Raw genomic sequence first — 25,180 nt, 5'->3', positions numbered from 1 at the left:
TTAGCCTTTTCAAATAGATATCTTTCTGCTTTGTTGATCTTTCTATTGTAAGTTTGTTTTATGTTTCATTCATTTCTGCTTCTTTTATTCTACTTTCTTTGCTTTAAAAAAAATCTATTTTGCTTTGTTTATTCTTTTTTTTTTTTTGGCTGCATTGAGTCTTCGTTGCAGTGCATGGGCTTCTCATTGCAGTGGCTTCTCTTGTTGGGGAGCACGGGCTCTTGGCGCATGGGCTTCAGTAGTTGTGGCATGTGGGCTCAGTAGTTGTGGCTCTCGGGCTCTAGAGCACAGGCTCAGTAGTTGTAATGCACGGGCTTAGTTGCTCCACGGCATGTGGGATCTTCCTGGATCAGGGCTTGAACCTGTGTCCCTTGCATTGGAAGGCAGACTCTTAACCACTGAACCACCAGCGAAGCCCTAGGTCATTTTCTAATATGAGCATTTAATGCTATAAATTTCCCTAAGTATCATGTTAGATGCCCCTAGAATTTTAATATATAATATCTTCTTTTTATCATTTATTTTCTATTTTGCATTACTGTTACTTTAATTCTTTAACCCTTGGGTTGTTTAGAGCTACGTTTTAAATTTTGGAACAGATGGTTTTAAAATTTATCTTTTCAAAAAAATTGGTTTTCAACTTTACTGCAGTAGGTAAGATTGTGCGGTTTGTATGATGCTAATTCTCTGATATTTTTAAAGATGTGTTTTACTAGTTCATTGTCAAATTTTTATAAATGTTCATATTTGCTTGATAAGAATGTATAACAGTTATAGTATATTAATATATCATTAAATCATGCTTATTCTTTTGCTCGCATCTGTAGCTTTACTTTTCAGAAAATTTTGCTTGATGGATTAATGTTTAAGAGAGGGATGAGAAAATGTACTATGGGAGAGGTGTTGATATCTCCCTCTATTATGTTGATTATGTCAGTTTTTCCTTATAATTCTGCCCATTTTTGCTTTAAATATACTGAGGATATTTTTTGAAGTACATATAAGCTTAAGGTTTTTATATCACTCTAATTGAACCTTTTATCCTTGTCTAGTAATTTTCTTTTATTAATATTAACTTTTGTTATAAAATCTAATTTGTCTAATATAAATAGAACTATACCAGTTCTTTTAGTTAGTATTTGAGTGTTACTTCTTTTTCTATACTTTTCCTTTCAACCTTTCAGTATCTTTGTCTTTAGGTGTATCTCTTATAACCAGTATGGCTGGGTTTTAAAAAATTCACTCTATCTTTGGCTTTTAATTGATAAGCTTAGTTCTTTTACAGTTATTTTGGGTATTCATATAATTGGTCTTGTTTCTTGCTGTCTCTCTCTGTACTTTTTATTAATCTCACCTTTTCTGTGATTGTTTTTTCTCCTATCACAGAAAATTATATATTTGACTTTTTTTCCTCCTGTCTTGCCTTTTTTGGATTTTTTAATTGAATGCAAATTTTCTTACTCGATTTTTCCTTCTCTACTAATTTGGAGATTATATACACTTTTTAAACTCTTTTAGTGGTTACATTAAAAGTTTTATCATGCAGACTTTAAAATTAAACCATTTTCCTAGCTTTCCTCTTCACAAACACAAGGACTTTCAAACATGTTAACTCTGATACTTACCTCCCTTCCAACTTACATGCTATGATTGTCTGGAATGTACAGATGGTGTTTTCACTCATGTAGTTATTTGTGCTGTGTGTAGTGCTTTGTGCTTAATTTTCCTTTCATTATAGGTCTTTCATCTGAGAATTTCTTTCTGCCTGACAGTTCATCTTTTAGGATTTTCTTTATGTTGTAGACCAGTTTCATGTCAATCTCTTTCTTTTTTTTTTTTTTTTTTTAAATCTGAAAATCCTTTTATTGTCCTCATTCTTATAAGATACTTTTGCTGGGTGTATATATTCTAGATTGATAGTTTCTGTTATTGATGATGACATTTGTCCATTTTTATTGTTGTCAGGTGTAATTCTAATAGTTGGTTTCTTTGTAGATGATTAGTTTTTTTTAATTTCTAGTTGCTTTTAATATCATCTCTATCTTTGGTGAATGACAATATCCGTACTGTGTTTCTAGTTGTAGATTTCTTATTTATCTTGCTTAAGATTTGTTGGATTTGTGAGATTAGGAGATTGATGTCTTTCATCAGTTCTGGAACATTCTCAGCCATTTTTCTTTAAATTGCTTCTGTCCCACATACTCTCTCTTCTCTTTCTGGGACTTGGATTAGATGTATACTAGACCTCTTTGCTCTGTCCTCTATGTCTGTGTCTCAACCTCTCTTTCATATTTTCTATCTCTTTGCTTCTCTGTCATCTGAAACCAGATAAGACTGAGGTATTTAAATATGAAAGCCAGATTTCCCCAGGGGGCAAATGCTAATATTAGCCCCAGGATCCAGACACTAAAGTTGGATCCATCCTGAGATAGGAGAGTTTCAACTGGGATGTTTTCATTAAGACAAGACCCTTGAAGGACTAAAGCATACCATTTTGCCTCCTGGCAGATGCAAATTCAGATGCTGTATGAATGAAAGCACCCCCAGTTTAAGGCCTAAGGATTCCCATATATTAGATTCAACTAAGTGTGAGCTCATAAACAAAAACAAAGCAATAAGCTACCATGAATGAAAGCACAAATATAACGAACTTCATATTTGGACATCTAGAGACTTCAAATACTAAGAACGTTTTTTCTTTACTTGAACTTTAAATGTGTTAAAGTGTGTGTCTGCTTTAATTCGTATGCGATCCAGTTTTACTGTAATAGGAGTGTCCTTTGGCACATCTAGTCTGCTGTACTGGCATAAGTGGAAGCCTCTGTAGTGGAATTATTTTAGTCACTAGTTAATAATTAATCAATTGAAATGATGGTCATGTTCGTATGAGATTTTTTTGGCAGAGCTTGAGAATAACTTCTCTTAAAGTTATTAAGATCTGCTGTTTTTTTCCAAGTTGATGAAGGATGTTTGGAAAAGATTGTATGGCATGATTAAGAAAATGGTAATTTAGGACATTCTGAATAAAATGAAACTTAGAATCAGATAGTTTATATTGTATCATAATAAACCAGTTTTGATATTTTTATATATTAGAAATGTACCATTGTTTCTCTTAACATTATATGAGCCGATTTTTAAAGAACTTAATTACCAATGTTCCTTCTACCCTTTTTTTCCCCTGGAATTTTTAGGCGTAATATTCATGGGATAAGCAAAGAAAAAATAACAAGAATGTTGGAACACTATCAACGTTTTGTTTCAGTGCCCATAATCATGAGTTCTTCAGTTCCAGAGAAAATGGAACGTATTGAGCTGTGTGCATATTCTTGTGACAGAAGTACTAGGTAGGTTAAAGTCTCTATGTACAGAAATTCAATTTAAAAACTTAATTTTAAAAAATCTGATAATTTAGGAACTTCTAAAATCACTGCCAGATAACTTTAAAAAATAAGGTAGGCATTTGTTGTTTGTAGGGTTTAGGTATAGTCTTACCTGGAGCAGGATATATATGGTTAGCAAGAGAAGTAAAAGTTTATGTGGGTGATGACATACTTGGGGGTTTCATTGTCTTTTGGTTTATGTAGGTCCATGTTTACACTATGAATACTCCTGCCTTCTTTATTTAACTTGCTGCTATTCCAGTATTTATCTGTTACCTTATCTACCCCCTATTGTTATTTTGTATATAGTCACATTACTTCTTAATTTTCTTAGGTATTAATAAAAATACTCTTTCAAGCTAGTATTGTAAAAATGTATTATACATGGTATACTTTTACTAAGTAATAACAAGTCACAGCCTTTTGAAAGTTTGCAATTCAGGATAGTACTGATTATGTTAAAAACATTTAGGATACATAAACAATTGAATAAATAAATAAAGAAGAGTCTTAAATATAAATGAAGTTCTGAATTGCTCACATTTTTTGATGATTAGGGATGAGAGACCCTTTTAAAAAGGAGTTGGGAAAAGAAAATTCACAAATGCTCTTTTATTGAGGAGCAGTATTGCAAAGTGGTTAAGAATATGGGCTCCTTAGCTGTATTTCCTGGCTTCAAATCCCAGAGCTTTGTAATCTTTGACAAATTATAAAATCTCTCTATACTTCGGCTCCTCATTTGCAAAATGGCAATAATAACACTTTGCTTATAAGGATCTCATAAGGATTATGAATTAATACTTGTGAAGGACTTATAATAGCATCTGGTATATAGAAAACTGAATGTTAGGTGTGATTTCACTTAGGAAGGCTTCATGGGATAGTTGGGACTTTGAGAACTCCTGCAATAAAGAAAGAAAGGAAGATGAGTTGTTAAATAAGGAAAATGCACTGAAGTTGAAAGTATAATGATTCGGCAAAAGTGCTCTGAGTCTGAAATTAACATCGAGGATGGCTTTAAAAAATTTAGCAAGTGACATCTCAAATGAGAGCTGTCCTCCCTTTCTCTCATTTCACTTAATTGTGCAGATCATGTTGGTTGACTCTTTGAGACTTTGTAAATCAATCTTAAGCATTTTCCTCTGCAGCAAATGACAGGTAGTATAGAGGCAGACCTAGTTTCACATATGTTAAGCTTAAATAGGTTGGAAAGGAGCTAGGGAGGTGTCCTCTTCTGGGAACAAATTTAGAACCTTAACTTTAATATTTAATGCATAATAAACACCTTAACTGAAAATCTCATGTTAATTATTCAATTTGAAAAAATCTGAGTGCTTCTTGTATGCCAAGCGTTGTGCTAGGTGTTGGGATTACAATAAAGCGATGTGTTCATAGTGTATTAGGGAAGGATCAAGTGTCTCTCTTTCAGTTGAATGATTCTTTAAATCATAATATTAATGGCAACATTAAGAGATTTCCTTATAATACTTAAAAACAAATCTTACAGCCCAAGAGACAATGAAGATATTGCCTCTGAAAAAGAAGAAAATGTTTTATCCTCGTCTCTGAAGCATCCAGAGTTAATTGAAGAGAAGAAACATGATGTGACCAAAGAAAATTTATTACCTGAGAATGTTACATGTCTCCCTAATGCAGATTTAAACAACGGAAAAAAAGAAATAAGTGGTATGAATCCTAACATTCAGAGTGCTTTCATTCATGAAGCTCCAGACATTTATTTTTCTGATTCTGAAAGCAAAGAACCAGCAACAGACAAACATGAAAAAGAAGAGCCAGTAGAAATGGCTCCTGAAAAAGAGTGTAGTAAAACCAGTGCAGATAGTTTTGTAGAGAGAATATCACCAAGTATTTGCTGTGGTGGAAATAATCAAGAAGACTGTGGTCTTTCAAATACTGTACCACTTCAAAATGAAAAATCTTCATCTAGCGAAACGCTGGAAGAAAGAGCAGGAGTAAAGAAAAAAGCCTTTGGAAAACAAAAAAGTAAATCAACTTCGGAAAAGTTCCCAAGACAAGAGCTGTCTTTTGTTGGTGACTGGCCAGTTGATAAGTCTATCGGTCAGAGGACAAAAAGGAACCGAAAAACTGAGAAAGCTTTATCTATACACAGTGACAAAAAGTATAATTGCCCTCAGTCACATAAAGTATTAGACAGTAGTTTATCTGTGAGTATAGATTGTATCCAGCCACGAGGATCTCCACATGAACACGTAGAGGATGACAGCAAGTCACAATGTGATGATGCCTCAGAATCTTTCAATAGCTGTAAATATGGTACTTATAAAAATACTGAAAAAGACTCATTTAACATTGTGGGTGACTGGCCTTCATCTGATTCTTTAGCTCAGAGAGAGCACAGATCAAGAATGCCAAAGGCTGGCTTAAATGAAGCCAACCTAGAATTTGGAACTAACAACAGTATGAATGAAATGTCCTTATATACAGCACGTGAGGCCTGTTGGGGCACAAGCCCTGAAGAACTAAAAACGTTGGGTAGTTCTACTCGAGGAAGTTCTGAAATGCTGCCCAATGAAATGACCTGTGAGAATAAAACTTGTCCAAGTAAAAAGATTCATAGGCAACACACATTGTCTCTTAGTTTTACCAATAGTGTGCCAACTGCTCCTGGAGGAGTGGGACCACAAACTTCAGCTGAATTTCAAGAAGAAAAGACTAAAGAAGTCCCTGGAATAGAAGTAGGCAAGTGTACTCAGACTGAACCACAGGATTTTGCTCTCTTATGGAAAATAGAAAAGAATAAAATTAGTGTTTCAGATTCTCTGAGAGTATTAACAGGAAGATTAGATGGATTTAAACCGAAAGCTTTCAGTATTAACATAAAATTAGATGTTCAAGAAACAATTCCATATAGGGTAATGTATGACAAAAGCACATATGTTGAAGAAAGTGAGCTTACCAGTGCTGATGAATCTGAAAATCTTAACATTCTTTGTAAACTATTTGGATCGTTTTCATTAGAAGCCCTAAAAGACCTATATGAGAGGTGTAACAAAGATATTATTTGGGCCACGAGCCTTTTATTGGATTCTGAAACTAAATTATGTGACGATACTGAATTTGAGAATATAGAAAAGTCATATGATGAAACACAAATTGGGCCATTTTCTCTGGGACTGAATTTGAAGGAAATTATTAGCCAAAGAGGAAGCTTAGAGGAGTCTAATTCTTCTGTGCCAGAATTTAGCCATGGAATTGGTATCAGTAACACTAATGTACAGTCCACCTGTAATTCAGAAAAGGAAAGCTTAGAGCAGGCAGAAATAAGAGCTGTAACTACTGAAAAACCTGGATTAATAACAGGTATATTTCCTAATGTAGATCTCAAGAATAATAATGAAGTACTTCCTAATAGTCAGGCAGAACTTTCAGGTTCATATAACGTTAAGCAGCTTGTTCCAGGCACTCTAAAAGCTACTACCACTAAAAATGTGAGTGAAACGGAGAAGAATCCAGAAGTCACTGAGATTGGAGACAGTATAAATTCTTCTTTGAATTTGTCTGATATTTTAAATTCTGTATCGAGCACTTCGGATCTTGAATTACATGAAGAAATTTATTTTACTGACTCTTTTGACATAAATAAAAGTGAAAATCTTCCAAAGGATTATGTGAAATTTCCAAACACAGAAGAATTTATGAATGAAGATGAACAGGAAGTGGAAAAAATTCTAATGGCAGGGAGTGCTTTGTCAGCTGAAGTTACTGAAGAAGATAAAACTGAGACGTTGAATCCCACGCCAGTGATGGCCAAATCGCTGACCATAGACTGTCTGGAATTGGCATTGCCCCCTGAACTGGCTTTTCAGCTCAATGAATTATTTGGCCCTGTTGGTATTGATTCAGGTAAGGAAAAAGTAAATTACTTATATGTATATCTTTGTGTAAGTAGAATATAGATAGAGGGTCTAGTTCAATTTAAAAATTTTTTTATGTTACTAGAAGTGTAAAAGTAATTTGTGTTGCCTGCCTTATTATTTTTGACACAGTGTGTTTGTAGAAGATTTTTAAGTATATAATTTGAAGAAATAGAGAGTATTTAGATGGACTTTGTATTCATCTTGTGCATATACTGGAAGTTTTCTCTGGTATTTACCTCATACTTATTTGCACAGATACATCTTTTTGAATCCTTTGCTGCAACTCCAGATACACTTAAGGCAAGATAATTCCTTAGAATACGCCTACTGGAAAGTCTTGACTAATGGAAATGAATATATTAAATATATTTAGTGTAATGGACATGAATAACTTAAATATATGAAACATAATTGTACCTGCCAAGAAGTGTGAAAACAATGACATATTACATAAAAATATTCCAAGAGATTTAGAACTAGAGACATAGGTTAGTAATTAAAAATACAAATTAGTTTTATGATGCATAAGGTAGTTGAGTATGTTTTCTGCAAATGTATAATGACTAATGATCATATTTTCTTTTCTTTTCTTCCCCCCGTCACAAGGGTCCCTAACAGTTGAGGACTGTGTGGTTCATATAGATCTGAATCTGGCTAAAGTGATTCATGAAAAATGGAAAGAATCTGTAATGGTTGGTAGGCTTCTTTTTATAGAAAGCTCCTTTTGTGTACATTTTGTCACCTTTGCTCTTCAATAAAATCTGTTATATGAAAGATTCTATTGAATTTTGACTTTGAGAGAGAATTAATTTTACCAGTTAACAGGTTACTGATTTTTTTTTTCTCCTTCCAGTATTTTAGATTATTTCCAGACTGGCCAAATTATATAATTAATGATGGAGCTCAATATGACTGTTGATTTTTTTTTTAATGGAAAAAAATCATAAATAGTTTTTTACTCCTTAAAGACTTGCAGTGCTAATTTTCATAAACAGTTTTTAAAAAATCACAGCATAAGAGCTCTATAAGTAGAAAAAATATATAGATGGAATCAATTTATAATTATATTTATCTGCTTTTATTAGATTTAGCAAGAATGATTGATAGTTTTACAGGGAGAAATGATTACTAGAGAAAAATAATATAAGCTTGTTTTCTAATGCACCCTGCTTTGCCAATCCTGTTCTGCCTCTGTGTTTAGGAGCGACAAAGACAAGAAGAGGTATCCTGTGGCAAATTAATGCAAGGTAAAGCACATATTTTCACTTCTAATGTTCTTGTCTTGATGTTGAAACTTGGTGTGTGTGTGTGTGTGAATTTTAACTCTCTCTTTTTTTTTTTTAAGCGTTTATTTATTTGGCTGCGCCAGGTCTTAGTTGTGGCATGTGGGATCTTCATTGCCGCGTGTGGGATCTTTGTTGAGGTGTGCAGGATCTTTAGTTGCGGCGTGAGGGGTCTTTTAGTTGTGGCATGCAGGCTCTTAGCTGTAGCATGCGGGATCTAGGTCCCTGACCAGGGATCGAACCCGGGCCCCCCTGCACTGGGAGCAGGCCAGGGAAGTCCCTGAATCTTAACTCATTTTAAATATACTTCCACAAAATATGTTACCCAAGAATTTTGATTGGCAAATAAAAGTTTTAACATTTAATATTGATACAAAAGAAAATAAAGCTTAAAGAAGAAAAAAGCCCCTATAATATCATTTAACTTTCAGTTAACACCTGAAAACTAACACAACATTATAAATCAACTATATTTCAATTAAAAAAAAAACAAACAGGAGTGCTGTGGAACACCCAAGGTGTGCTCTAATGCACATAGTCAGGGTGTTTCCTGTTTATGATTTTGCTCTGAATGAAGGGAAACTGTTCTGGTTTGAGAGCAATAAAGTATTCCTGTGTTTGAGAGTATCATTGAAATATTACTTGATTTTTCAAAATTTTTATTGATGTTAATATAATTAGAGCACAAAAGTCAACCTGCTTTTTGATTACATCTGCCAAATTGAAAATAATTGATTCCAGAAGATTTCTTAGATAGCATTGTCGTAAGTGGTTAGTGCAGGGTGGCAGACCTGTTACAGGGTCCTCCTTTTGTGCCTGAGTTCCTCCAGATGCCTCTCTTGTCCACTCCATACTAGGACTCCAGGTTGAAGATTGTGAGAATGAAGATTCTTAACTTTAGTTCAGACCTGTGTTGTAGCTTCAAGAGCTAAAGCTGTTTGAGAGCTGGAGGTTTCCAAAGAGTATCAGAGTTATTCAGATGACAGTATTTGCTATTTCTTCACTCTCCAGGAAATCAAAGGAGTATATCAGAATGTGGTGCTTAGAAAAGCTGAAATATTATACATTAAGTCTTGTTATTATGAACTTCTTAGAATGTTTAGTTCCTTCCTTATGTTGAATATCATTTGTTCAGTATTTATTGTAGACCTCCAGTGGGTTACAGATTTGCAGAAATATTCATCCTTTCAGTTCTTGGAGTGGCCAAGCAGAGCTGACCAAAGCTGCTCACTTCCGGCTGGCTGCAGCTTCCTCTGTTTACCAGTGTATATGTGTGTCACTGTTTTCTCTGTGTTGATGTGATATGAAAAAGAGTGGGGAAGCATTGAGTTGATTTACAGTAATACCCAGATCATTGTTCATTTGAATATTTCTACATTTATACTTGCTTGCGATTATGTGAAGATGTATTTTGAAACTTTGAAATACAACTTGGAATATTGTATTTATAAGCAAAGAGTAAAAAATCGTGTTTTCTGGGTCTCTCTGAGGTAGATATAACAGAATGAATAATGCCTAATTTGTACATTTATTGTTGATGGTCTGACACTATTGATACTGCTTTTGTAGATCCTTCCCTGGTTGGGCGTGTTGGTCTTGATAATCCAGAACAAAAATCATCTCAGAGAATGGGCAAAAAATTACCGAAGACTTTAGCAGCACCTGAAATGCAACCCTTATTGGATCATTGGAACACTCATACTAAAAAAGTATCACTCAGAGAAATAATGTCAGAAGAAATTGCCTTACAGGAAAAGCATGATTTGGTATGAGTTAGTATAAATATTAAGCCTTTGTCTCTGACTCTAATTTAATCATATGTTTACTTTTTGATTTTCATTTGATTCTACTTTTCCTAGTCTGAAATCATATTTTAACCTGATTGAAGTTAATGTTAAAATTGAAAAATGTTTTAAATGTAGTTTGAAGTTGGAGGTCTTTGCTTCTGGAAAATTAGTTGATATTCTATAACAGTAAGCCAATTTATGTTAAATCTGTTGTTTTAGATTTAATTTTGCAGGTGTATATATCTTATCTTTAACATTTACTTCTGCAATTTTTTAATTCTAGAAAAACATGAAGGAATATTTCCTTTGAATATAATTTCATTTATAAGTTAGTAATAAGAAATGACACTTGCTATTAAAGAATTGTCCATCTTTGAAACAAAAATTTTTAGAGAAAAATTTTAGAAACTTATGAATCTGAAATTAAGTACTCTTCTTTTTTATCTAACTTTGCAATTAAACAAGTTCAAACAGATATTTCACTTTGCTTCGAACTTAATTTTTGTTCTTTATTCAACATATCTAATTATATGATATGAAGCCGTAAGAGAATTTTGTTTATTTTGCATTTCTTTTTCTTAACGTTTTTTGGAATTCTGAAAATTAGTATTCGAGAATTTCAGAACCAAAACGGAAAAGACCTTAGAGGTTATTTAGTCCAATTCTCAAGGAAAAAAAATTTCTTAGTTGGTGATCTTAAAGCATTTTACCCTCTTTTTTCACTCATTTGACTGCTCAAAGGAACACCTTTATATTGGCTGAAATACATAGAATTGGGGCATAGAAAGAATGATGGAATTCTTCTACCTTCATATTTATTTCCCCCAGTTATCTTGTTAATTAAGTTGGAAATAAGCTACCATTACCATCTTTGCATGTTTACATAATCCAAAGAACAATCTCTTCAGTAGGATCTTATAATTTAGTGTTGTTTCAGATATCTTCTTCAATTTACATATGTAATAAATTGGAGAAATAGATTTTCTTAAAAAATAAGGAAAGCCTAGAACTTATGCTCAAATGGTGTGAGACTTTTTGTTGAAATGCCATTTTCCTCTACTGAAACTTATCTTTATGGTTCTAACCTGCCTTTTAATCTCTTAGTATAATAATGAACAAAAAAGTTTCTTTGACTTTCCAACTTAATTTTTTTTTTTTTTCTCCTATCAGTGATTTTTGCTTTTTTTTCCATGGGTTTGGTAATAGAAGCTATACTCTTCATCCCGAGGGTATTCCCCCTTAGAGCCTCAGTTAAGAGAATTTCTGGAGAAATTTCTCAGTAAGAGAATTTCCCAAAGGAGAAATATCATTTAAATTCTTCTAAAGCAAAGCATATAAAGTAAGCATTAGGCATAATGTATGAATAGGATAATTAATTGTAACATGATTACAGTTATGAGTTTTCAGTTTATTGATGGGACCTTAGAATTTGTAGTTTAGAAACTATGATCTGGCAGATTGCTAGTAAATCTGATCACTGAATTTTTTAGTAAGGTCAGATTATAATGTATATCTTAAATAAGACGTGAATATTTAAAATTCTTGAGGTGGCTTGTTTTCATCACTCTTGTGATGTCTGATCAGTCCTTTTCACTGGTCAGATTGTCACCTATTGTGGTTCTTTTTTTATTGTTGTTCGGTGTTATAAATGGCCTAAATATGGTTAGGCTTCAAAGCCATTAACTATTCCAGGATTTTCCTAAATTATTGTAATTTTTTTATTTTCAGAGACACCTTTGAAATTTTATAGGAAGTTATTTTTCAGACATTAGGATTTTTGGAATAAACAAAAATATTACATAGCTAAATCACAATGTCAGTAAATTGTCTTAGAGTTAGAAATCACTTTAAGAATGATTACCATATTCCTCAATTAGAATTCACATGGCACATTTTAGGAAAGCTCTTTCGGTTTGGCTATTTAAACAATCCAAATATGACTTTGAAAAAATAACAATTAGTAACAAATCTCATGCAATTACTTTGGAGTAAATATGTTTGTGAAAAAAATTTTTTTATGTGAATTTTAAGATTTCCTGTCAACCTGAATTTGCAACTTATTTGTACATTGTAGTTTCTGCCCATTGAGGAGAATATGTTTTTGAGGACGTTGTTCACAGCATCACACAGTGTCCCTTTAATGAGGACCCATGGGAGAAATTTCTCTCAGGTCTCAGTACCAGAAAAAGCTGTACTTCTCCTGAGCAACTGGTTTGTTTTTATTTTATGGACACTGAGAATCTTTGTTTCCCCCTTTGCTTTGGCCACTAAGAAGCTAAGAACTGAATTTGTGGCCCACCTTTAGCAATTGTACAGGATTTTGTGGCATGCATTTATATACTAATTTTACTTGCTAGCTTTATCCTATATTCTTACCTTTATTTTCTCTACTCTCTGACTTCATTTATTTATATCCTGTTTATATATATATATATATATATATATATATATATATATATATATATATATCCTTTTTTGTATAATATGATTGAATGTGTTGGGTGTGTATATGTGAGAGTATATATACACACGCACACACATATATGTATATGTGTGATTGTATGTGTGTGTGTGTTAATGAACAGCTTCAAATACTTAGCAAAAAATGGGATATAAATAAATTGTGCAAGAATACTTATATTACTAATTTCAGCCTTTAATCAGTGAAGAAAGTCTGTGACTGCTTTTAAATTATTAGTCTTTTTGCAATAAAATAACCATGCTTTTGGGTCAGCATAACTAGTATTGTAAATTCCATCATAAAGATGGTTTTTGTCTTTTTTTTGTTTGTTTTAGAGAAGGGAGCCGCTTATATTTGAAAAAGATTGTGCCACTAAACTAAAGGAGAAACAGCTCTTTAAGATATTTCCAGCCATTAACCAAAATTTTCTGGTGGACATTTTCAAGGACCACAAGTGAGTGCTAGAAGGATTGTGTGTAGTTTCTGTTGTGATGTCATTGAAAGCATATGTCATGCATTTTAATCTCTTATTTTTCTGTTAACAAAAATAATATAGGTATATTATAAACCATTTAAATGCAATAATGTAGAAAGTGAGGAGTTTCTGTCAATTGGTTCATATTCCTCCTCAGTTTTTTCTCATATACATACACTAATGTATGTGTGTACACGTGTACCTATTTGCTTTTGTGTCTATATAAACACAAAAATAGGTTGTGTTTTATGTACTATTTTGTAGTTTTACTGTTATTTATTTTTTCTGTCCATACTTTGTGATCTACTCTTTCCTTTTTAAAGTCTACAGAGTATTCCATAGTATTCTTAAGTGATTTCTTAAAGTACCGTAGTTTATTTAAACATGCTCTGTTTATGGGCTTTTTGACTGTAAGAAAAGTTGGAAACCATGTTGCACTGAGTATCCTTGAACATACATTTTTGTGTGCATGGATGAATGTTATTGTAGGCTAGTTCCTAAAAATGAAATTGCTGGTCCAGAGTGTGTATATTAAATTTTTTTACAGCTAATGCCAAATTTCCTTTTAAAAGGGCTTTCCACATTAGTTATATGTGCTGATAGCGTAACCTGCCCTGGATATTAAGAATCTTTAAATTTTTTGCCAGTCTGGTGCGAAAAATATTTCATTGCTGTTTAAACTTTTATTTTCCTTATTACTACTGAGGTTGAGCTTTTTTTCCATTAATTTCTTTTTCTATTAATTGCTTACCCTTTGCCTGTCTTCCTTTTGACTGTATTTCTTTCTAGATCTGTGAGAGCTCTTTATATATCATGTGTAGTTATCTTTGTTAATATAGATTATAGTAATTTTTTCTGATATAGACATATACATATTATAATTCATGTTTTATCAGAAAGTCTTTTCCCTTATTGGTTCTGAGATTTACCACTTTTTAAGAAAATCTGTCCTACCCCAATATTATGAAAATATTTTCTGCAGTAAATTTTTTTTTTTTTTGCGTTACATGGGCCTCTCACTGTTGTGGCCTCTCCCGTCGCGGAGCACAGGCTCCAGACGCACAGGCTCAGCAGCCATGGCTCACGGGCCCAGCCGCTCCGCGGCACGTGGGATCTTCCCAGACTGGGGCACGAACCCGTGTCCCCTGCATCGGCAGGCAGACTCTCAACCCCTGTGCCACCAGGGAAGCCCAGTTGTTTGCTTTTTTTCCATGAGTCTTTTCTGGTAGTTTGTCTTCTAGAAAATCATCAGGTTTATTATTGTTAAGTTGTATATAATATTCTGTGATAATTAAAACATTATTTTGTATTTATCATGTCCTTTTTTCCTTTCCTAATGTTTTTTTTCTATTTTCTTTGTTATTGCTGTTTATCAGATTGACCCTTTTAAAGAACAGGCTCTTGGTTTATTGATCAAAGTCTGTTTTATTTCTCTAGTCATTTATTTTTGGTGATTCTTTTCTATTTTTGATGGTTCTTTTCTCTTTAAATTTGTTATGTTTTCAATTCTTTGGTTAGTTTGTTTCCTTTCAATCTTTAATAACAAATATACTTAAGGGTGTGAATTTTTTTCTGTATAATGTTTTTGATATATATGTAATGTTTTGATTTTGATATGTAGTATTTTCATTTTTTTTTTCTAAATAATCTCTAATTCACTTTGACTTTCTAATTTATCCAAGAGTTTTATATTTTCTAAATGGTTTGATAGTTTGGTGGTGGTGGGGGGGGATTGCTGTTTGTTTTGTTGTGTTGGGGTATAAGAATCCAGCCTGAAAGAGTCCTGCTTTTTGGAAGTTGAGGTTTCCTTTGTGGTTTAATACATGATCAGTTATTATAAATATTGCACAAAGTGCCTCTTTTAAAAAATATTTATTTACTTATTTATTTGGCTTCTTCGTGTCTTAGTTGTGGCATGCGGGATCTTTCATTGCAGCATGCTGACTTCTCTCTAGTTCTGGCTCACGGGCTGCAGAGCGTGCAGGCTCAGTAGTTGTGGCACGTGGGCTTAGTTGCCCTGTGGCCTGTGGCATCTTAGTTCCCAACCAGAGATTGAACCCATGTCCCCTGCATTGGAAGGTGGATTCGCAACCACTGGACCACCAGGAAAGTCCCTGAAAGTGCTTTTGAAAAAGAATATTCTCTGCTGCGTATGCAGAGTTCTAAATATGTCACTTGAATCAAGTTTTTCATGGTATTATTTCAATCCACAATTTTTCTATTTATTTTTGCTACCTAAACAGCTGTTTTCTTAGAGTTGTGTGTTAAAATATCCCAAGCCACTAGGGGTTAGGAGGGTGATGCTGGCATATGGCAACTCTCTTCTATGGGGACCTAGGGCAAGAAGCCCTGATGTGAAATTACCCAGAGTTGTGTTTCCCCAGGCAAGGTAAGGGGACTGAGTTGAGTCCTTCCTCTCGTTGCTCAGAGTGATTGGTCAGTCAGGCCCCTCGGGGCAGGTATTATGGTATTAAATGATTACCTCCATTTGTCTGCCAACAGGTGGATAATTGTCTCAGTTACCAGTAGCTTCAGTTTCACCCCGGGTAAGAAGGGTAGGTTCGTTCAGTTACTGCAGTATACGCCTGCAGTGTCATCTTCCAGGGCCATGCACTGCTAACAGCGCCTGTGGTGGAGACTGGCTTCCGGCCCTAGGAGTGGGCAAGCCAGGTGATTTTAAGAACTAGTTAGGATGTGGTTAATTTCGGGTAGTTTCTAGCCCCTAGAAACCCCAATTTGTTGAGCATATGTGAGGCGGCAAGATGAGAGTGCTCAAGGAGAATTGGTAGTCCCAAATGGTTCTCCTTCAAGGGTTGTCTTTAATAAATTGATGAATAGCAAAATATCACAGTATTTTAGATAGCTGTCACATTTCAAAAACAGTCCTTTGTGGTCAGCTCTTCATTATCTGGCCATTGGAAAAGATCAGAGGCATAAATAGTCTGAAATAATGAGCAGTATAAAATCATTTATAATTTTCTTTGGAATGAGTTTCTTTGGATACAGGGACATTAGCGTTTCAGATGTTTGTCAATTTTTGTAGAATTTCGTATTCCACATAATATAGTATCACCATGAAAATATGCCTAAATAATGTAGGGGTGGGAGGTAGGGTAGTGTTTTAGTTTTTCCTTTCTATATCCCGGCTTAGAATTTCTTTGACTAGAACGCCATGGTATAAGTAAAATGTAAAATTTGACAGGATAAGAATGTCAGTTTAAGGATTTATTGTCTGTTTTTGATGTTTGAAGGAAACCGAAACCATGTGTGACTCCAACAAGGGACTTAAGTATAGGTGATAAGATGAAAGAAAGATTTGTGGAAAATTTACCTGGAATAAAAGATAAGAAAATGAATTAATTATCAATATGTTACTTTTCGGTATTCATTTAAAAAATTAGTTTTTGAGAGTCTCTAACTTTACACTTTCTCTCTGTTCATTCTTGAGTCTTGAGATACACAATGAGCATTTAATTTTCATGTTTAAAACTCAGAAGTGAGCCAATTTTTCATATTCTTCTAAGATTTTGTAAGATTGCTTATGTTAATGTTTCCACATAACTTTTATTTTCATTTATTGACCTCATATTTGTACTTCAACTCTCTACAGCTATTCGTTAGAACACACAGTGCAATTTCTAAATTGTGTTCTTGAAGGAGACCCTGTAAAAACAGTGGTAGCACAAGAGTTTGTTCACCAAAATGAGAATGTCACTTCTCATACTGCACAGAAGTCTAAGGAGAAAAAGGTATAGAGCTACTTAATTTTTTACAGTAATGGTAAATAATTGTGTTTGAAAATACAATTGGTTTGTTAGATAGTTTAATGATTATTTCTCACCATTTTTCATAGACTGGAAATTTAACCACCAATAGCATATTTGGTTTAGAATGTTTGCTCAAAATAGTGAATTTATAGCTGATTATATATTTTTCTTTAAACCCTTTGTGCACAACAAGCATTGGAATTTCTGTAACTTTTTATGTGTAGACTACACAGTAGAGTATGAAGCTTAATTGAATAGCAGTGGGTGTAATATGATGGGTCTTAGGGCATAAATAATGTGGGTGGAAATGTTTAGCCATTTGAGAAGCTACCAAGCATTTTCCCCAAATAGCTGCTTTCTTTTACATTTCCATCAGCAGTGTATGAGGGTTACAATTTCTCCACATCCTCTCTGACACTTGTTATCATCTGTCTTTTTGATTATAGCCATCCTAGTGGGTGTGAAGTTGTTTTATGGGTACCTGGGATTTGTTTTAATCAGGTATGGTAAGACTCCCAGACATGGAAACGTTGTGAAGGATCCCTAGAAACAGGAGGCATGGCCCAAAGCCACATGAGGAAGCACCAGGGTCAAGGAGGCAAAGGAAGTATGGGGGAAGTGTGGGCAAGAGCCTTTTTTGTGGTGTCTGCAGGAAGGACTGGGCCACGCAGAGTAATAAGCGGGTTTAGGATGGACTAGTTTGAATAATTTCAGCAGGCTCTGGGGCATAGGAACTGTCCCCAGTTTTCTGATACCTGGCTTTGGTGATCAGGGTATATAGATGGTAGTCAGAGAGTGAGAGCCCCATAAAGAAGGTGGTTGGGGGTATGGGCTCTAGATTGGATGGTTTGCACATATAAAGCGTTCTAGCAAGTGAGTTGTTTCTTATCTCTAGGAATTAGCTAACCCCAAGGTGGTGGGTGCTGTGTCTCTGGGGGTCACCAAGGCCCCAGATGTCAGAGCATCAGAATACAGGAAATAAAAGACATGGCTAATACAGAAGTGGTATCTCGTTGTGATTTTGATTTGCATTTCCCTGATTACTGGTGATGTTGAGCATCTTATCATGTGCTTATTGGCCATTTGTATAACTTCTTTGAGGAAATGTCTATTAATATCCATTACCCATTGCAATTAAAAAATTCTCTAGTTGTATGAATTTTTATATAGTCTACGTACAAGACCCTTATCAGACATATGACTTGCAGAATTTTTCCTGTTCCAAGGGCTGTCTTTTCACTTTTTTGATGATGTCCTTTGAAGCACAAAAGTTTTAAAAATTGATCACAATTTTTTCTTTTGTTGGATGTACTTTTGTTTTCTTTTCATTTTTTCTTTTTTCTCGCTGTGTCACAGCTTACTGTTCCCCCTCCCCATATCCTCAAGTCCATTCTCCAGTAGGTCTGTGTCTTTATTCCTGTCTTACCCCTAGGTTCTTCATGACATTTTTTTTTTCTTAAATTCCATATATATGTGTTAGCATACGGTATTTGTCTTTCTCTTTCTGACTTACTTCACTCTGTATGACAGACTCTAGGTCTATCCACCTCATTACAAATAGCTCAATTTCGTATCTTTTTATGGCTGAGTAATATTCCATTGTATATATGTGCCACATCTTCTTTATCCATTCATCCGATGATGGACACTTAGGTTGTTTCCATCTCCGGGCTATTGTAAATAGAGCTGCAATGAACATTTTGGTACCTGACTCTTTTTGAATTATGGTTTTCTCATGGTGTATGCCCAGTAGTGGGATTGCTGGGTCATATGGTAGTTCTATTTTTAGTTTTTCAAGGAACCTCCATACTGTTCTCCACAGTGGCTGTATCAGTTTACATTCCCACCAACAGTGCAAGAGTGTTCCCTTTTCTCCACACCCTCTCCAGCATTTATTGTTTCTAGATTTTCTGATGGTGGCCATTCTGACTGGTGTGAGATGATATCTCATTGTAGTTTTGATTTGCATTTCTCTAATGATTAATGATGTTGAGCATTCTTTCATGTGCTTGTTGGCAGTCTGTATATCTTCTTTGGAGAAATGTCTACTTAGGTCTTCTGCCCATTTTTGGAATGGGTTGTTGGTTTTTTTGTTATTGAGCTGCTTATAAATTTTGGAGATTAATCCTTTGTCAGTTGCTTCATTTGCAAATATTTTCTCCCATTCTGAGGATTGTCTTTTGGTCTTGTTATGGTTTCCTTTGCTGTGCAAAAGCTTTGAAGTTTCATTAGGTCCCATTTGTTTATTTTTGTTTTCATTTCCATTTCTCTAGGAGGTGGGTCAAAAAGGATCTTGCTGTGATTTATGTCATAGAGTGTTGTGCCTATGTTTTCCTCTAAGAGTTTGATAGTTTCTGGCCTTACATTTAAGTATTTAATCCATTTTCACCTTATTTTTGTGTATGGTGTTAGGGAGTGGTCTAATCTCATACTTTTACATGTACCTGTCCAGTTTTCCCAGCACCACTTACTGAAGAGGCTGTCCTTTCTCCACTGTCCATTCCTGACTCCTTTATCAAAGATAAGGTGACCATATGTGCGTGGGTTTATCTCTGGGCTTTCTATCCTGTTCCATTGATCTATCTTTCTGTTTTTGTGCCAGTACCATACTGTGTTGATTACTGTAGCTTTTTAGTATAGTCTGAAGTCAGGGAGCCTAATTCCTCCAGCTCCGTTTTTCGTTCTCAAGATTGCTTTGGCTATTTGGGGTCTTTTGTGTTTCCATACAAATTGTGAAATTTTTTCTTCTAGTTCTGTGAAAAATGCCAGTGGTAGTTTGATAGGGATTGCATTGAATCTGTAGATTGCTTTGGGTAGTAGAGTCATTTTCACAATGTTGATTCTTCCAATCCAAGAACATGGTATATCTCTCCATCTATTTGTATCATCTTTAATTTCTTTCATCAGTGTCTTATAATTTTCTGCATACAGGTCTTTTGTCTCCTTAGGTAGGTTTATTCCTAGATATTTTATTCTTTTTGTTGCAATGGTAAATGGGAGTGTTTTCTTGATTTCACTTTCAGATTTTTCATCATTAGTGTATAGGAATGCCAGATATTTCTGTGCATTAATTTTGTATCCTGCTACTTTACCAAATTCATTGATTAGCTCTAGTAGTTTTCTGGTAGCATCTTTAGGATTCTCTATGTATCTGCAAACAGTGACAGCTTTACTTCTTCTTTTCCAGTTTGGATTCCTTTTATTTCCTTTTCTTCTCTGATTGCTGTGGCTAAAACTTCCAAAACTATGTTGAATAAGAGTGGTGAGAGTGGGCAACCTTGTCTTGTTCCTGATCTTAGTGGAAATGCTTTCAGTTTTTCACCATTGAGGACAATGTTGGCTGTGGGTTTGTCATATTTGGCCTTTATTATGTTGGGGAAAGTTCCCTCTATGCCTACTTTCTGCAGGGTTTTTATCATAAATGGGTGTTGAATTTTGTCAAAAGCTTTCTCTGCATCTATTGAGATGATCATATGGTTTTTCTCCTTCAATTTGTTAATATGGTGTATCACGTTGATTGATTTGCATATATTGAAGAATCCTTGCATTCCTGGAATAAACCCCACTTGATCATGGTGTATGATCCGTTTAATGTGCTGTTGGATTCTGTTTGCTAGTATTTTGTTGAGGATTTTTGCATCTATGTTCATCAGTGATATTGGCCTGTAGTTTTCTTTCTTTGTGACAGCTTTGTCTGGTTTTGGTATCAGGGTGATGGTGGCCTCGTAGAATGAGTTTGGGAGTGTTCCTCCTTCTGCTATATTTTGTAAGAGTTTGAGAAGGAAAGTTGTTAGCTGTTCTCTAAATGTTTGATAGAATTTGCCTGTGAAGCCATCTGGTCCTGGGCTTTTGTTTGTTGGAAGATGTTTAATCACAGTTTCAATTTCACTACTTGTGATTGGCCTGTTCATATTTTCTATTTCTTCCTAATTCAGTCTTGGCAGGTTGTGCATTTCTAAGAATTTGTCCATTTCTTCCAGGTTGTCCATTTTATTGGCATAGAGTTGCTTGTAGTAATCTCTCATTATCTTTTGTATTTCTGCAGTGTCAGTTGTTACTTCTCCTTTTTCATTTCTAATTCTATTGATTTGAGTCTTCTCCCATTTTTTCTTGATGAGTCTGGCTAATGGTTTATCAATTTTGTTTATCTTCTCAAAGAACCAGCTTTTAGTTTTATTGATCTTTGCTATCGTTTCCTTCATTTCTTTTTCATTTATTTCTGACCTGATTTTTATGATTTCTTTTCTTGTGCTGACTTTGGGGTTTTTTTGTTCTTCTTTCTCTAATTGCTTTACATGCAAGGTTAGGTTGTTTATTTGAGATGTTTCCTGTTTCTTAAGGTAGGATTGTATTGCTATAAACTTCCCTCTTAGAACTGCTTTTGCTGCATCCCATAGATTTTGGGTTGTCGTGTCTCCATTGTCATTTGTTTCTAGGTATTTTTTGATTTCCTCTTTGATTTCTTCAGTGATCACTTCGTTATTAAGTAGTGTATTGTTTAGCCTCCATGTGTTTGTATTTTTTACAGATCTTTTTCTGTAATTGATATCTAGTCTCAGCATTGTGGTCAGAAAAGATACTTGATACAATTTCAGTTTTCTTAAATTTACCAAGGCTTGATTTGTGACCCAAGATATGATCTATCCTGGAGAATGTTCCATGAGCACTTGAGAAAAATGTGTATTCTGTTGTTTTTGGATAGAATGTCCTATAATTATCGATCAAGTTCATCTTGTTTAATGTATCCTTTAAAGCTTGTGTTTCCTTATTTATTTTCATTTTGGATGATCTGTCCATGGGTGAAAGTGGGGTGTTAAAGTCCCCTACTATGAGTGTGTTACTGTCAATTTCCCCTCTTATGGCTGTTAGTATTTGCCTTATGTATTGAGGTGCTCCTATGTTGGGTGCATAAATATTTACAATTGTTATATCTTCTTCTTGGATCGATCCCTTGATCATTATGTAGTGTCCTTCTTTGTCTCTCCTAATAGTCTTTATTTTAAAGTCTATTTTGTCTGATATGAAAATAGCTACTCCAGCTTTTTTTTGGTTTCCATTTGCATGAAATATCTTTTTCCATCCCCTTACTTTCAGTCTGTATGTGTCTCTAGGTCTGAAGTGGGTCTCTTGTAGACAGCAAATATATGGGTCTTGTTTTTGTATCCATTCAGCCAATCTGTGTCTTTTGGTGGGGGCATTTAATCCATTTACATTTAAGGTAATTATTGATATGTATGTTCCTATTCCCATTTTCTAAATTGTTTTGGGTTCGTTATTGTAGGTCTTTTCCTTCTCTTGTGCTTCTTGCCTAGAGAAGTTCCTTTAGCAGTTGTTGTAAAGCTGGTTTGGTTGTGCTGAACTCTCTCAGCTTTTGCTTTTCTGTAAAGGTTTTAATTTCTCCATCAAATCTGAATGAGATCCTTGCTGGGTAGAGTAATCTTGGTTGCAGGTTTTTCTCCTTCATCACTTTAAATATGTCCTGCCAGTCCCTTCTGGCTTGCAGAGTTTCTGCTGAAAGATCAGCTGTTAACCTTATGGAGATTCCCTTGTGTGTTATTTGTTGTTTTTCCCTTGCTGCTTTTAATATGTTTTCTTTGTATTTAATTTTTGACAGTTTGATTAATATGTCTTGGCGTGTTTCTCCTTGGATTTATCCTGTATGAGAGTCTCTGTGCTTCCTGGACTTGATTAACTATTTCCTTTCCCATATTAGGGACGTTTCCAACTATAATCTCTTGAAATATTTTCTCAGTCCCTTTCTTTTTCTCTTCTCCTTCTGGAACCCCTATAATTCAAATGTTGGTGCATTTAATGTTGTCCCAGAGATCTCTGAGACTGTCCTCAGTTCTTTTCATTCTTTTTTCTTTATTCTGCTCTGCAGTAGTTATTTCTACCATTTTATCTTCCAGGTCACTTATCCGTTCTTCTGCCTCAGTTATTCTGCTATTGATCCCATCTAGAGTATTTTTAATTTCATTTATTGTGTTGTTCATCGTTGTTTGTTTCATCTTTAGTTCTTCTAGGTCCTTGTTAAATGTTTCTTGCATTTTGTCTATTTCCAAGATTTTGGATCATCTTTACTATCATTATTCTGAATTCTTTTTCAGGTATACTGCCTATTTCCTCTTCATTTATTAGGTCTGGTGGGTTTTTATCTTGCTCCTTCATATGCTGTGTGTTTTTCTGTCTTCTCATTTTGCTTATCTTACTGTGTTTGGGGTCTCCTTTTTGCAGGCTGCAGGTTCATAGTTCCCGTTGTTTTTGGTGTCTGTTCCCAGTGGCTAAGGTTGATTTAGTGGGTTGTGAAGGCTTCCTGGTGGAGGGGACTAGTGCCTGTGTTCTGGTGGATTAGGCTGGATCTTGTCTTTCTGGTGGGCAGGTCCACGTCTGGTGGTGTGTTTTGGGGTGTCTGTGGACTTATTATGATTTTAGGCAGCCTCTCTGCTAATGGGTAGGGTTGTGTTCCTGTCTTGCTAGTTGTTTGGCATAAGATGTCCAGCAGTGTAGCTTGCTGGTCGTTGAGTGAAGCTGGGTGCTGGTGTTGAAATGGAGATCTCTGGGAGGTTTTCGCCGTTTGATATTATGTGCAGCTGGGAGGTCTCTTGTGGACCAGTGTCCTGAAGTTGGCTCTCCCACCTCAGAGGCACAGCACTGACTCCTGGCTGCAGCACCAAGAGTCTTTCATCCACACAGCTCAGAATAAAAGGGAGAAAAAATAGAAAGAAAGAATTAGTAGAAGAAGAAAGAAAGAGAAAGAAAGAAAGAACGGAGGGAGGGAGGGAGGGAGGGAGGGGTGAGTGAAGGAAGGAAAAAAGAGAGAAAGAAGATAAAATAAAATAAAGTAATAAGACAAAATATAATAAAGTTATTAAAATAAAAAAATAATTATTAAGAGAAAAAAGAAAAAAATTAAAACAACAACAACAAAACGGACGTATAGAACCCTAGGACAAATGGTGGAAGCAAAGCTATACAGACAAAATCTCACACAGAAGCATACACATACACACAAAAAGAGGAAAAGGGGGAAAAAATCATAAATCTTGTTCTCAAAGTCCATCTCCTCAATTTGGGGTGATTCGTTGTCTATTCATGTATTCCACAGATGCAGGGTACATCAAGTTGATTGTGGAGATTTAATCCGCTGCTTCTGAGGCTGCTGGGAGAGATTTCCCTTTCTCTTCTTTGTTCTCACAGCTCCCAGGGGCTCAGCTTTGGATTTGGCCCACCTCTGCGTGTAGGTCGCTGGAGGGCGTCTGTTCTTCGCTCAGACAGGATGGGGTTAAAGGAGCAGCTGATTCGGGGGCTCTGGCTCACTCAGGCCGGGGGGAGGGAGGGGTACGGAGTGCGGGGCGGGCCTGCGGCAGCAGAGGCCGGCGTGACATTGCACCAGCCTGAGGTGCGCCGTGCGTTCTCCCGGGGGAGTTGTCCCTGGATCCCGGGGCCCTGGCAGTAGCGAGCTGCACAGGCTCTCCGGAAGGGGGTGTGTGGATAGTGACCTGTGCTCGAACACAGGCTTCTTGGTGGCGGCAGCAGCAGCCTTAGCGTCTCCTGCCCGTCTCTGGGGTCCGCGCTTTTAGCCGCGGCTCACGCCCGTCTCTGGAGCTCCTTTAAGCAGTGCTCTTAATCCCCCCTCCTCGCACACCAGGAAACAGAGGGAAGAAAAAGTCTCTTGCTTCTTCGGCAGGTCCAGACTTTTCCCCCGGACTCCCTCCCAGTTACCCGTGGCGCACTAACCCCCTGCAGGCTGTGTTCACGCTGCCAACTGCAGTCCTCTCCCGGTGCTCTGACCAGAGCCCGGGCCTCAGCTCCCAGCCCTGCCCATTCCGGCGGGTGAGCAGACAAGCCTCTCGGGCTGGTGAGTGCTGCTCGGCACCGATCCTCTGTGTGGGAATCTCCCCGCTTTGCCCCCCGTACCCCTGTTGCTGTGCTCTCCTCTGCGGCCCCGAAGCTTCCCCCTCCGCCACCCGCAGTCTCCGCCCGCGAGGGGGCTTCCTAGTGTGTGGAAACCTTTCCTCCTTCACAGCTCCCTCCCACTGGTGCAGGTCCCGTCCCTATTCTCCCGTCCCGTCTCTGTTTATTCTTTTTTCTTTTGCCCTACCCAGGTACGTGGGGAGTTTCTTGC

The 25,180-nt window shown here is 35.9% G+C and overlaps 1 protein-coding gene across 1 annotated transcript in view; it reads left to right on the top strand.

Moving 5' to 3' along the window:
* N4BP2 (NEDD4 binding protein 2) overlaps window positions 1-25,180 on the top strand; it is a 57,008-nt gene that overhangs the window by 19,045 nt on the left and 12,783 nt on the right. Inside the window, exons 6-12 of the mRNA XM_065877776.1 lie at window positions 3,195-3,347; window positions 4,891-7,268; window positions 7,889-7,974; window positions 8,484-8,529; window positions 10,135-10,331; window positions 13,149-13,267; window positions 16,899-17,037. Of these exons, the coding sequence (XP_065733848.1) occupies window positions 3,195-3,347; window positions 4,891-7,268; window positions 7,889-7,974; window positions 8,484-8,529; window positions 10,135-10,331; window positions 13,149-13,267; window positions 16,899-17,037 (3,118 nt within the window). The remainder of the gene's footprint in view (window positions 1-3,194; window positions 3,348-4,890; window positions 7,269-7,888; window positions 7,975-8,483; window positions 8,530-10,134; window positions 10,332-13,148; window positions 13,268-16,898; window positions 17,038-25,180) is intronic.

Source organism: Phocoena phocoena, chromosome 5 (assembly GCF_963924675.1).
Source record: "Phocoena phocoena chromosome 5, mPhoPho1.1, whole genome shotgun sequence".
NCBI classification, from domain to species: domain Eukaryota; kingdom Metazoa; phylum Chordata; class Mammalia; order Artiodactyla; family Phocoenidae; genus Phocoena; species Phocoena phocoena.
The sequence above is the reverse complement of the archived record's forward strand: the minus strand, read 5'-3'. Positions and strand labels throughout refer to the sequence as shown.